This window comes from Hypanus sabinus, chromosome 10 (genome assembly GCF_030144855.1).
Source record: "Hypanus sabinus isolate sHypSab1 chromosome 10, sHypSab1.hap1, whole genome shotgun sequence".
NCBI classification, from domain to species: Eukaryota; Metazoa; Chordata; class Chondrichthyes; order Myliobatiformes; family Dasyatidae; genus Hypanus; species Hypanus sabinus.
The window spans coordinates 88,694,685-88,708,507 of NC_082715.1; the positions used below are offsets into that span (position 1 = coordinate 88,694,685).

A 13,823-nucleotide genomic window follows, 5' to 3' on the forward strand; every position below is an offset into this window, starting at 1 on the left:
ATGGTGAAAGATTGTTTCTGTGATTGAAGGCTGTGCCCAATAATGTATTACAGGGATCTGTGCTGAGACCCTGGTTGCTTGTTGTATAACTTAACAATTCAGAAAGCAATGTTGGAGGTCTGATTAGTATGTGTGAAATGACACAAAAATTGTTGGTTGGGTTGATAATGAGAAGGGCAGTCTTATGCTGTAGGATGATATTACTTGATTGGTAAAAACAAAGGAAGATGAAGTATAATCTTGGTAAGTGTGAGATTTTGTACTTTGGGAGGGCTGACAAGGGTAGGACATACATAATTAGTACAGTTGGAATAGTGTATACACATGGACTGTAGTGGTTATGGAAGAGATTCACTGGGATGTTTTCTGGGATAAAATACTACATTTCTGAGGAGAGAGTTTCCTTGGAGCTGAGGAGTGACCTGTAAAAGGACTATACAGTTAATTAGTGAGGGGACTAGATAGACTAGTAGGAAACATTATCTTACAGCAGAAGTGTCTAAAACTAGCAGGCATAAGTTTATATCTGTTTACAATTCTTGCTGCCTCAGTAAAGCAGACAACACAATCAATGAGCCTATCCAACCTAGACATTCTCTCTTCTTACCCTTCCCATCAGGCAGAAGAACAAGAGAGCCTGGAAACAGGTACCACCAGGCTCATGAACAGCTGATATCCCACTGATATTAGACTATTGATTGTTTCCCTTGTACAAGGTGGACTCTTGGCTGACAGTCCGCCTCGTTATGACCTTGCACCTTATCGTCTACCTGCACTGTACTTTCTCTGTAACCGGAACAGTTTATTTTGCACTCTGTTATTGCTTCACCTTATACTAGCTCAAAGCACTGTTCTGATGAATTGTCCTGTATGAACAGAATGCAAGACAAGTCTTTCACTGTACCTCAATACAGGTAACATTAATAAACCAATTTAAAAGATTTAGATGGGAGGTGAGGAAGAATTTTTTTCACCCAATGTAATCCAGAATGCATTGCCTGAGAGGGTGGTGGAGGCAGGTACACTTACACCATTTAAGAAGTATCTAAAAGAACATTTGAATCCCATGGCATAGAAGGTAACATACGAAGTGCAGGAAAACACAATTACCATCCTCCTGGCTAATGTACTGTCTCTGGAAAATAAACTTGAGAACCTTAGAGCAAGACTGCAGTACCAGAGGTACATCAAAGACTGTTTGAGTACTTTGCTTCATGGAGCCATGCCTCACCTCCAGCACTCCAGCCTGTGGGCTTTACCTTCTACCACACAGACTAGAGAACAACATCAAGTAAAGGCAGACGTGACAGTGTACGCTTTATAAGTAAAATTGTGGTGCACAGGCATGGTGATTTTGTCTCAGTCCTGCTGCCCCAGCCTGGAACTTCTGGCGGTTAAATGTCCATTCTGTCTGCTGAGGGTGTTCATCCACCATCATCCTGGTTACAGTGTACATTCCACCCTGGCCAGTGTCAAGTTTGCACTGGAGGTGCTGAGCCCATGATCTGCAGACATGAGGGAGTGCATCTTGATGTCTTCCTGATCATCATGGGGAACATTAACCAGGCTACTTTGAAGAACTCTCTGACAAACTGCCACCAACATGTGACATTCAGAACCAGAGGAGCTACCACGCTCTATCATCATCACATCTCTATCAAGAATGCTGATCACACCAACACATACCCACACTTTGGCAAGAGCCATCATCTGGTTGTACTTCAACTCCTGGCAGATAGGCAGAGACTGAGTACCGGAGCACCACAAAGGTACAGTCAAGAGAGATGGATGAGTGTTTATAGGACAGCTTTGCATCAGTGGACTGCACCATATTCAGGGATTCAGAGGAGAAGCTTTACAGCATAATTAGTAGTGATGCTTCACTTCCCAAAGAGCTCAACGCCTCTTCTGCACATTTTGAAAGGGAGAATAACATTATGTCTATGCAAATACACACAACACCTGGCACCTTTGTGACCTCTGTCTTGGTGGCTGATGTCATAACTTCCTTCGAAAGAGTGAAACCTCACGGTGTCAGGCTCCAGTGGTATACCTGACCTGGCACTGAAAGCATGGTTAGCCAACTGGCTGGAGTGTTCAAGCACATCTTCAACCTCAGCTGCAGTTGGAGGTTCCCACCAGCTTCAAAAGACAGCTATTATATTTGTGTGCAATGTGAGCACCTGCTAGTACCCACATCTACTGCAATGGCTTTGAGGTTAGTATTGTCCAGAATTCTGCCTATAACTCCTGCTGAAGCAAGGACCTGGACCTCCTGCTGTTTGTTTGCCACCGCAATAGATCTACAGCTGATGCAATCTCACTGGCTCTCCTCTTTGGAATCCTTAGACAACAGCAAAATATGCGTCAGGTTTTTGCTTGTCGTGCAGTTCATCCCCTTAGTACTTACCAAAACTGAGCATGTTCCTCAGCAACCGGATCCTCAGCTTCCTTACCAGGAGACTATAGTCAGTGTAGACCAGTAACATAATCATGTTTTGCAGCTCCAAAACATAAAAACTAATTGTGGGACCCAGGAGAATGTGTTTTCATTTCATTTTTTACTTTAAGTGACACGCTCACAAATGATATGGTGGCATATTGTCATTTATCATTCAGGTACTTTTACATATGACCCGTGATGAAGTATTTAAATAAATAAGAATACTTAATCAATCAATATATTTACAATATTGCTCAAATATTGCTTAAATATTAAATGCACATAACATCTCATCCTCCGTAATAAACCTGATTCTGATTACACGAAAGCTGCAGAAAAGTCAAAAATTGGATGAACCTATAATAGAAGAGAGCAGGAATCCTGCAGTTTGAGGTATATCCCATCAAATTTACCTCAGGTACTGTAACTGAGATTGATTATGTTAACCAAATTAATCCTAGATCACAAACAAGAGAAAATCTGCTGATGCTGGAAATCCAAGCAACACCCACCAAATGTTGGAGGAACTCAGCAGGCCAAGTAGCATCTATAGAAAAGAGTACAGTTGACATTTCAAGCCAAGACCATTCAACTTTGCTAAAGGGTCTCAGCTCGAAACATCCACTGTACCCTTTTCCATAGATACTGCCTGACCTACTGAGCTAATCCTAGATCATCTTGTATTCTTTCTCTCAATGATTGGCTCAGCTCAAAAAACTGTTTACAATAATTGCAAAATCACATCTACTTCTTTTGAATAACACATCACTGATTGACAATTCAAGATGCCAATCTCAAAAATTGTACTTTTTCTTTTTTTGCACAGGTCTATCCCGGTTCAGTGGAGTTAATGCAAGTAATTGAAGACTTCATCCATGTAGTAGGCATGGGGATGATGGATTTCCACAATTCCTATTTAATGACCGGAAACTTAGGTGGGTAAAGTAACAAAAGCTTTCTTATTGGTTGGTGAATAACTCTTCTCCAACACAAAGCACTTGCATTGCAACCATTTATGTATGTTTATAATTACTCCATTCAAACATTTTGGGTGATTTATTTGAGAGTTTCAAACATTATTAGTTCTGTGAGACTTCTCTTTGCTGCTCTGATCTTTTTTACTTTCTTAGTATTCCTTTGGCTAATGTAAACACAAAAGATCCTTCAGATGCTGACAATCTTGATCAAAATGCTGGAGGAACTCAGCAATACTGGCAGCATCTATGGAAAGGAGTAAACAGTTGCCTTTTCATGCTGAGACTTGATGAAGTGTCTCAGATTGAAACATTCAATGTTTTCTCCTCCCATGGATGCTCCCTTTTTCTGATTTGTCATTTTCAGGCTTTTCTCCAGAGCAGTTAGGAAATTAAATCATGTGTACGGATCATGAAAAGATAATATCTTGTGATAGAGAGGCTGAAAGAGGAGTGTTCCCTCTCAATCAGAGAAGGTTAACATGTGTGTTTAAAAATATAAGAGGTACTGATGCAACAAGAATGGAGAAATTGGCTCTGCTGAATGGTGGACAAACAGAAGTCCTCAATTTAAGATGCTCAACCTGGGGAGCAAAGAGAAGATATCAGTGTTTTGTGCAGTGAATTACAATAAACTGCAAGGCAAAGATGCAGTTCCAATTGCAAGATTCACTGGGTACTCAAAATACTGCATAATTTAAAGGAAGCAATCACAGCCAATGAGAAAGGCACAATTTTGATTCCAGTGCCTTGAGTGTCTACTGTAATTAGAAAGGCACAGTTTTGATTCCAGTGCTTTGAGTGTCCACTGTAATGAATGTACCGGAGAAGAATGCTTTCATGGGCCAGCTGACCATTCATTCACTTGAAACCATTCTACGTACCTTTCTGTCAGTCGATGTCGATCTCTCTCTCTCTCACTCTCACTCACACACTTTTCCCATTGGTTTGAGATTATTCTAAGCTTATTGTTAAGAATGTAAGTTTTCTGATATCCTATTCCAGATGCTAAACTTCACAAATTTGGATGATGGTGCAGAAATTAAAGGCATCCAATAGATTTTCCATCTAATGTATTAGATCTGAGAGTTGGGAATTCTCCCTAGGTCGTATGACCTTCACATCCACATTCCTAACCCACAAGCTGTGACACAATGTACCAAGAGCAAAAGTCAAGACACTCATGAACTTGCTTCACTTCAATCTCTAATTCAAGCAAATAAAATGCTGGCCATCCCATTGTGGAGCCTTTGATGAATGTCAGAGGCATTTCTCTGATCACAGTAAGACTTTAAGATCATTAATCTGGAAACACAAATTTATATTCTATCATGGCAGATGGGGCATTTGATTAATGAAATAAATCTGGATTTTACAAAGAGCGAGTCTGATTAATAGTAATGAAAATAAGGGATTGTCATAAAAACCTATCTAGTTCACTTTGGGACAAGAAATCTGCCGTCTCTTTGTGAATTAGTTTTTCACTATATCTCAGTGTATGTGACAATAATAAACCAATTCCAGTTCCATCTGTGCAAGCCTAGTCAAGAATATTCATTTTGTGGTCAATGCACTCATCTCCCAGCATGGTAAAGATGTTGAAGAAAGGGGAACAATATTGTGTAGACAGAATAAATTATGGACCATATGCAGGTTCAGAAACTGCAGAAATCAAAGAACAAGACTTCAGAGGTGGAATTCTGAGAACTGCTGCCAGTGTCACATATTAGTGAATGCTAACAAGGCAGGTCAGTGTGTGGTTTTGACTGGCCTTCACATTTGAGGAACATTGGGACCAGTTCTTGGGTAGGATAATCTTAACATGATAGCGTACACTATAACTAATGACTTAACATTAAGGTTAATGAGTGTTGTGTGGAATGGCTTAAACTTAATTTAGAAAAGTATCAATATATGTATTAAGATGCAGGGAAGATTATGAGAAAAAGTGAAGAAAAATGCAATACAGACCAATGTGATTAGAGAGTAAAAGTGCAGAGATATACTGAGAAAACTGAATGATAATAAGTGCAGACGTAACTATCTACATAACGTGTAGGTAATGAAGTTACACATCACATAAGAAGTGCAAGGACTTTGGCATGTAATATTCTCCTCGCTGATGCACTCAAATAAATCAACAGGTGCAAAACTATCCTTGACAGAATCGTTGACAAGCAACTTGGAAATGAGCAGCTCAGCAGACCACACACTACTTTACCATTTCACATCTCTGAGGTTTTGTGCGTTTTCTGTACACCTGCCCCATCGGCTTTCTTTCTATAGGAGGATGCTAGATCAGTTCCGTGATTATACTATAAATTCAAGTATTGTAACTAATTGCTTTGTGGATTACGTTCTGAAGGGATCATGACTCAATGCATTCAAAATAGATGTGTTGGTGGCCTGGCAGTAAATGTATCATGTTATCTCAACACACCTCACTAAATCCCTTTATGCTGCACATTCCAAAGTGAAGCCGGCATTATTAATTTCTCTAGTTTCACTTGCTGGATGTGGATAATTGTTACCATGCCAGTAAATATCATATAAAAAATCCAGTTAGATCCGAATTGTGTTTTGTATATTCACAGAAAAAAAATGCATCACATTTCATAACCACTTGCACTGATGCAGTGTCTTTGGTAAAATGCTGCAAGGTGACTCACAAGTTTGGTTATCAAACAGAATTTGATACCTTGTCTTAGAAGAAATTGCTAACTTAGGTGGTTAAAACTTGGTCAGAGAAATACATTTTGCATGATCTTCTCAAAGAATAGAGTGATAGAAAAGCGGATGAGTTTAGGCAGGGAGTGTCACTCAAGGCTCAGCAATTGAAGACATAATTGCAATGATAGAACACTGAAAGTGGAATGCATTAGCAGCATGGAATAGAGGAGCTCAAAGAGCACCCGGGTCTCCTAGAGGAGAAAACAGAGATAGAATCTGGACTCAGGGTACAGCTGCTGGCAATCTCTTTTGCATATCAGAAGACATTGAAATCTATGTGTATCTGAAAAGCAGCTACAAAGATCGGTGTTGTGTGACCCTGGCAAATAGCTAACTAACACAGTTATGACTCTCATACATGCCCTGAAGAAATTTTCAGCTCATTTGCAAGCCCCAGCAAAACTACGACTAAGAACCTCCTGGAATCAAGGGGAACTACCTACTTCTTAGCCAGTGTCCAGAATTTTGTTTGGAATACTCAGGAGAGATTGCCTGCTATACTTTAAACTCGTATTAACTACCTGAGCAGATGCAAATAGTTCAACAACATCTGTGTTAGGCTGTTGTTTGTGACTACAGCTCCACCTAAAATACTATAATTCCAAGCAAACTCATCTTGAAACCCGAAGACCCGGGACTCAACAGTCCCTTTGCAAATGGATCCTTGACTCCTTGACCCATAGGCACAATCAGTAAGGATAGGCAGCAATACCTCTGACATTCTGGTCTTAAAACTAGTGACCCACCAAAATGCATTCTCAGCCAAATCCTACTCTCTATACACTCAACGGCTGTGTGGCTGGGTTCTGCTCTGAGTTTGTAGGTGACATCACTGTACTGGACACAGCTCAAATAACAATGAGTCTTTGTTCAGGAAAGAGATAGAGAGCCTATTAACATGGTGTCATGACAACAGCATGTCAGCAAATCAAAAGTGCTGCTCATTGACTTCAGGAAGAGGTTTGGTGCGTACACTTTTGTATACATCAATTGTGCTGAGGTCAAGGTGGTTCAGACCTTCAAGCTCCTGGGAGTGAACATCACCTATAGCTTGTCCAGGTTCAACCACGTAGAAACCATACCCAAGCTTTCCTACGCCTCTACTTCCTCGTGTGATTAAAGAAATTCAGCATGTCTACTTTCGCCCCATTGCCACTCAGTGGGTTTTCTCTAAATACATTTGGAAAGCATCCAATACAGAAGAGTTGCAGCTTGTTATGTCATCTGCTCTGCCCATGACGGCAAGAAACTGCAGAGAATTGTGGACACATCTTAGCACATCACAAAAACCATCCCACCCCCTCCATGGACTCTGTCTATATTTTTCATTGCTTCGGTAAGGCAGCCAACATAATCAAAGACCCTGCCCACCCTAGACATACTGTCATCTCCTCCTCCCATTGACCAGAAGCCTGAAAGCATGTACCACAAGGTTTGAGGACAGCTACTATCCTACTGATATAACAGATCCCTATTACAGTAAGATGGACCTTTTATCTCAAATACTACTTTGATCTGATCTTGCACCTTATTGTCTACCTGTCCCTGTAACTGCAATACTTCACTCTGCATTCTGTTATTGTTTTATCTTGTTCTGCCAATGCATTATTGTAATTAATTGGTCTATATAAATGATATGCAAACCAAGTTTTTCAGTGCTTCTCAGGACATGTGACAATAGTAAACCAATTTACCGGTTTACATTACAATGACTGGACATGGATGTAATTATCTCTCAACATTATTATTATCAGTTAGTTCTCTAATCAGAACAAGTTTCCACGCTCAAGTGCCTCGAGTTGAATTTGAACTTGAGTGCTACCAATGGAGCCACATGTGGTAAGTGAATACTGAGTTTTCATAATTTTTTTTTACCTAGGACTCTTATGCTAAAGTTTGACTGTAGTGTGCAGGGCAGGTGAGGCCATTTATAAATAATGCTGACGTAGAAAAACCCAACCTCACAGAGACCTCAGTGCTGTTTACAGAAGAGTTATTCATCTCTGGCTTACCTATTCAATCTTTCTAGTTTGTTTAATGTCTATTGATCATGTGTCCAGGAATCAGTGATTGGAAAGGTGTCTCGTACAGCAGATTGATGAGTAGTTTAGGACTTTGGGAGTGGAGGATGCATTAAATCACACAATTGCTCTTCAGAAGCCTTACAGAATAGTGAGCCACTACAAGTTTATATTTTAGTGAAATCAGAATGTTTTATTCTTTGTGCAAGTGTGCTGAGTGGAGAGTTTCTGATCCAGATTTTCTAACAGATATTCCTACATTGGTCCCTACAAAGAACACTGAATTTAATCTGAAGGCCCAGCTTTAAGTCTGCATTCTGAAACAATGTCATTAAGTTAAACAAGGTGATGCAACAGAATATTTTAACCTGCAAGAGAGTGCTTACGTTTTTCACCCTCATCCAGAGACTGACCGTAAAAGTCACCGAAATGTGAACAGACGGCAGGTGTTGCTGTGCCGAGTGAAGTGGAAAATGTCCATTTGGAGCTTTGCTGCTTCATTAGAGTGGCATAAGTGCTGAGATGCCGTATGTTCAGCGATATCGTTCTGGGCGAGTCTTTAAACTGAGCTCTCTCTGATGGCTGCAGAAGATCCTATGGTAGTATTTTGAACCAGAATGTTGGAGTTATCTGCGTTTTTACCAATATTTATCCCTGGGATAGCATCATCAATATACTCGGTCATTTATCACAGAATATTTGTGCCAGCTTGCTGTGCAAAAACGAGCTCCAGTTTCCTTCATTTTACGAACAACTACAGTTTACAAAGAAGTATTTCCATTGGTTGTAGAAGATATGAATGTTCTTTCTTTCCTTTCTTCCTTTCCTTGTACTGTGATCCCTTGGACCCAACCTCCACCTCTATGCATTTGCAATTGAAACTAAACTTTAGCATTGTAAGTAAAATTGAACTTCAGATTACACTCAGTGGCCACAATACCTGTACTCTTATTTCTTCATGCAAATATATAAACAACCAATTATATGGCAGCAACACAATGCATAAAAGAATGCAAACATGAACAAGAGATTCAGTTGTTATTTAGACCAAATATCAGAATGATGAAGAAATGTGATCTAAGTTTCTTTGTCAGTTGGTGCCAGACGGCGTGGTTTGAAAAACTGCTGATCTCCTAGGTTTTTCACACGTGACAGTTTCTAGAGTTTACAGAGAATGACATGAGAAACAAAAACATACAGTGAGCAGCAAACATGCCATGTTAATCAGAGAGGTCAGAGGAGAATGGCTAGACTGGTTCAACCTGACAAGGGGGCAACAGTAACTCAAATAACCATGCATTACAACAGTGGTGTGCAGAAAGGCATGGTTTCTTTAAAGGGAAATCCTGCCTGACAAATCTGTTAGTTCTTTGAGGATGTAACAAGCAGGGTGGACAAAGGAGAGGCAGTGGATGTCATTTACTTGGATTTTCAGAGGCATTCGATAAGGTGCCACACATGAGGCTGCTAAACAAGATAAAATCCTTTGGCATTACAGGAAGGATACTGGCATGGATAACAGAATGGCTGACAGGAGGCAGTGAGTGGAAGTAAAAAGGGCCTTTTCTGATTGACTAATAGTGACTAAGTGGTGTTCCTCAGGGGCCCTTATTGGGACCGCTAGTTTTCACATTGTTTGTCAATGATTTAGATAATGGAATTGATAGACTTCTGGCAAAGTCTGCAGTTGGAGGGGTAGCTAATTATGCAATTGCAGCAGGAATTAGACAAATTGGAAGAACGGGCAAAAAAGTGGCAGATGGTATAAAGCGTTCGGAAATGTATAATTATGCATTTTGACAAAAGGAACAATCGTGTGGGCTATTATCTAAATGTGGAGAAGGTTCAAACATCAGAGGTACAGAGGGACTTGGGAGTGTTTGTGCAAGACTCCCAGAAATTTAATTTACAGGTTGAGTCTGTGGTAAAGAGTGCAAATGCAATGTTTCAAGGGGATTAGAATACTAAAGCAAGGAGATAATGCTGAGCCTTTATAAGACTAGTCAGGCCGCATTTGGAGTATTGTCAACAGTTTTGGGCCACATATCTCAGAAAGGATAGGTTGTCATTGGAGAGTCAAGAGGAGATTCATGAGGATGATACTGGGAATGAAGAGGTTAACATATGAGGAGCTTTTGGCAGCTTTGGGCCTGTACTCACTGGAATTTAGAAGAATACGGTGGTGAGGGGGGATTTCATTGAAACCCACCGAATGTTGAAAGGACTAGATGGGGTGGACGTGGGGCGAATGTTTCATGTGATGGGGTATTCAGAACAAGCAGACAAGCAATCGAGGGGAATCCCTTAAGAACAGAGGTAAGGAGGAATTTGTGGAATGCTCTGTCATAGATTGTGATAGAGGCCAAGTCCATGTATATATTTAAGAAGGAAGTTGATTGCTTCCTGATCAGTTAAGGCATCAAAGGATATGACGAGAAGGTCGGTGTATGGGTTCAGTGGGATCTGGGACCAGCCATGGTGGAGCAGATTTGATGGGCTGAATGGCCTAATTCTGCTTCTATGTCTTATGAATGCACAAGACATCAAGACTTGAAGTGGGTGGGCTACAACAGCAGAATGCCATGAGCATGTACTCAGTGGCCAGTGAGTGTATTTTATGTGCTATTTTGTTATTTTCATCATGAACTGCCTATGCTACAAGTACGTGTCTTGGCAACTCTGATTAATATTTGTCTCTGCAAGGAACAATGCCAAGCTTGAATCAATCACCTGATTTAATTGGTGCCAGAATGTTTCAATCCCCAGGAATCTGTCTAAATAGTAGGAATGCCAAATGTTGATGGAGTGGAGTGGTTCAAAATAGGCAGCATCCCAGAATAATCCAGGAATCAAATCTTACCCAATATCGGGGTTTTTCTTAAAACTGAGAGTTCCTATGACGGGAGAAGCAGAAAGTTTTTGTAATTAGTTGTTGCCATCTGTCAGTGTAACAAACAGTTCACATTGCTGATGCTGGTGTACAGTCAGTTCACCACAGCACTGACTTTATGTCATGGGTCTAATTATCACATTTACCATTGACATCATTTATCTTCATTGACATCATTTCCAAACTGAGCTTATTTTGTCTAGTGTGCTGAATTGTCTGTTTTAGCCTAGTGAGCACTGCAGTGTTTGGAGCTCCCTTGATTAGAAGCCAGCTCAAAAGAGAACAGCTTGCAGTGCTGGTAGCCAGCTGGAGACATACACATTAACTACCGATGCACAACCACATATTGAACAGGGGCTGGTGCGAAGCCTATAAAAATATCAACAAACAGCATTTCTTTAGCATCTATAATTCCGCAAAATGTCATAAGGCACTTGGTGATTGTAATCGAACAAAAATGTGAGAGCAAATACCATAAATCTGTATAGTAACTAAAATATTTTTTTTAAAGGATCATTTTAAAGGAAGATGGAAACGGGGCAGAGAGGGAAGGATTCCCATTGTTTAGAACCTGGGCAGCTGAAGGTGTAGTGAGTAATGATGGAGCAATTGGACTGGGGGAAAGATAAGAGGCCAGAATTAGAAGATAAAGGGTGTACAAATGTAGCAAGAATAGAAATGTGGATAATTTAACCTTTTGAGACTGCCCTGCCACTGAATTGTACTAGATATAATCCTCAACTCTATTTTAAGTATAAATTCAAATGTAGCATGTAATATACCACCCAAAAAGGTGTCCTGGTTTTTGTCAGGACTGACTAATGAATCTCCCTTGCAATAAAAAACAACTAAAATTTTGAAGAGAATGAAGAGTAATAGAGGGTGCCATGGCAGAGTTCTGGAGTGCAGTATTCCATTCTAGTGCCCTCTGTAAGGAGGTTGCAGGGATGTTCTCCCTGTGAACTACTTGTGTTTCGCCAGGTACTCTGATTTCCTCTCACAGTCCAAAGACATACCAGTTAATGGGTTAATTGGGCATTGTAAATTGCACAATGATTAGGCTAGTGTTAAATCAATAGGTTGCTGGGCACTGTGACTCTTTGGGCCAGAAAAGCCTGTTCCATGCTACAGCTCTAAATCAATAAATAAATAGAATGCCCCCTTTGTAACTTCTGTTAGACTGAAGTTTTTCTCTTCCTGTGCTCCTGGCCAGCTCCTCCTTCACAAAGTCTAAAACTTATCCTCATCCAAAACATGGTTAACTGCAGTTTAATGTGTCCTGTGTGCATATCAGTCCTGACCCATGGGAGCACTGGACCCTCTTGAGAATCCTGTGCTGGGATGCAGTGTCTGTGAATGGTGATTGTAAGAATAAAGGAAGTTGTATCTCTTGATTATTTAGTTTTGTATTGGTATTCAAAAAGGTTTTGTACTTCTGGTGATTTTTTTATATTTTAAATATATTTTATTATAAAGTGTTTATTTTTATTCAGATGTTTCTGAAAAGCAGGGAAATTCAAAAGCATTGAGAACTCTTGGCAGCTTTGTCCCTGAGCAAAGCTGGGCTTGTTTTTCACATTTCCCAAAGCTTTCCAGATGACTTTGTGCAGAGCTTCTCCTAGCTATCCATGTCATCAGATTCCATCATTGAGCCTCTTCGAAAGTTCAGAACCAGCACAACCATCAAAGCCAGGAAACATGCAGTACATGTCAGGAACAGATAGATTCATTGTAAATGGGAACAGAAGGGGTTTAGAGAGAGAACTGGTTGCAGTGAATAAACAACATTTTGGCATATATGTACCCATATGGATTAGTACCAAATCTCAATTGATCATTTCTCTTGCGAACACCTTCAGGTGTTTGATGTTGTGATGTTATTGTTCACTTTGCAGAGCATAAAGGTTTGATTGGTGATGCATTACTAATTGTCACATTGCTAAAGGATTAATTGTAATTTTACTTACAAGTTCAACCTGAAGTAGTGAGAGAGAGAGACTCATTGGAAGGCGGGAGTGATTTTTAAAGAACAAGTGCGAATCTCATATGCAAAGTGTCAATTCAGACCAAACTTGAATCACTGAAGGATGCTCAACAACTGAGGCAAGGTTTGAATGCTATTACATCTTACAAAATGAAACCAAGCAACATCATTCATAGCAAGGCATTGCTGCCAGAAGAGCACCATGCATTCTCTGCTTGCTTTGACCATTGAACCATGGAAGAAACTTCACAAACTCCCACAGCCCCTGATAATCCTGTGCTTTCAGTCTCTGGGTCCAATGTGAGAGCTTCCTTCAGGAGCGTGACCCAATGGAAAGCATCTGGCCCAGATAGGGCACCTGGTTGAGTACCAAAGACCTGTGCTGATCAAATGGCTGGAATATTCACCATTACCTTTTACCTTTCACTTTGGCAGTCTGAGTACCCCCTCGCTTCAAGTACTTTTCAATTATGCTGGTGCCTAAGAAAAATGTGATAACCTGTCTCAATGACTATCATCCAGTAGCAGTTGCACACACTGTGATGAAGAGCTTTGAGAGGATGATAATGAAACACATCAACTCCTGCCTGAGGAGTGACTTGGATCCGCTCCAATTTGTCTCCCATCACAAACGATCCACAGCAGATGCCATTTCATTGGTCTTCACCCAACTCTGGAAGATTTGGACAACAAAGATGCATACATCAGAATGCTGTTCATTGATGACAGCTCACCATTCAATACTACCATCCCCTCAAAACTAATCAATAAGTTTTGAGAC

At 40.4% G+C, this 13,823-nt stretch overlaps 1 protein-coding gene across 1 annotated transcript in view; it reads left to right on the top strand.

The window, feature by feature from the left end:
* The window catches only part of adgrb3 (adhesion G protein-coupled receptor B3), a 771,743-nt gene that overhangs the window by 363,716 nt on the left and 394,204 nt on the right, over nt 1-13,823 (top strand). The window contains exon 12 of the mRNA XM_059982287.1: nt 3,270-3,378. Within this exon, the coding sequence (XP_059838270.1) occupies nt 3,270-3,378 (109 nt within the window). The remainder of the gene's footprint in view (nt 1-3,269; nt 3,379-13,823) is intronic.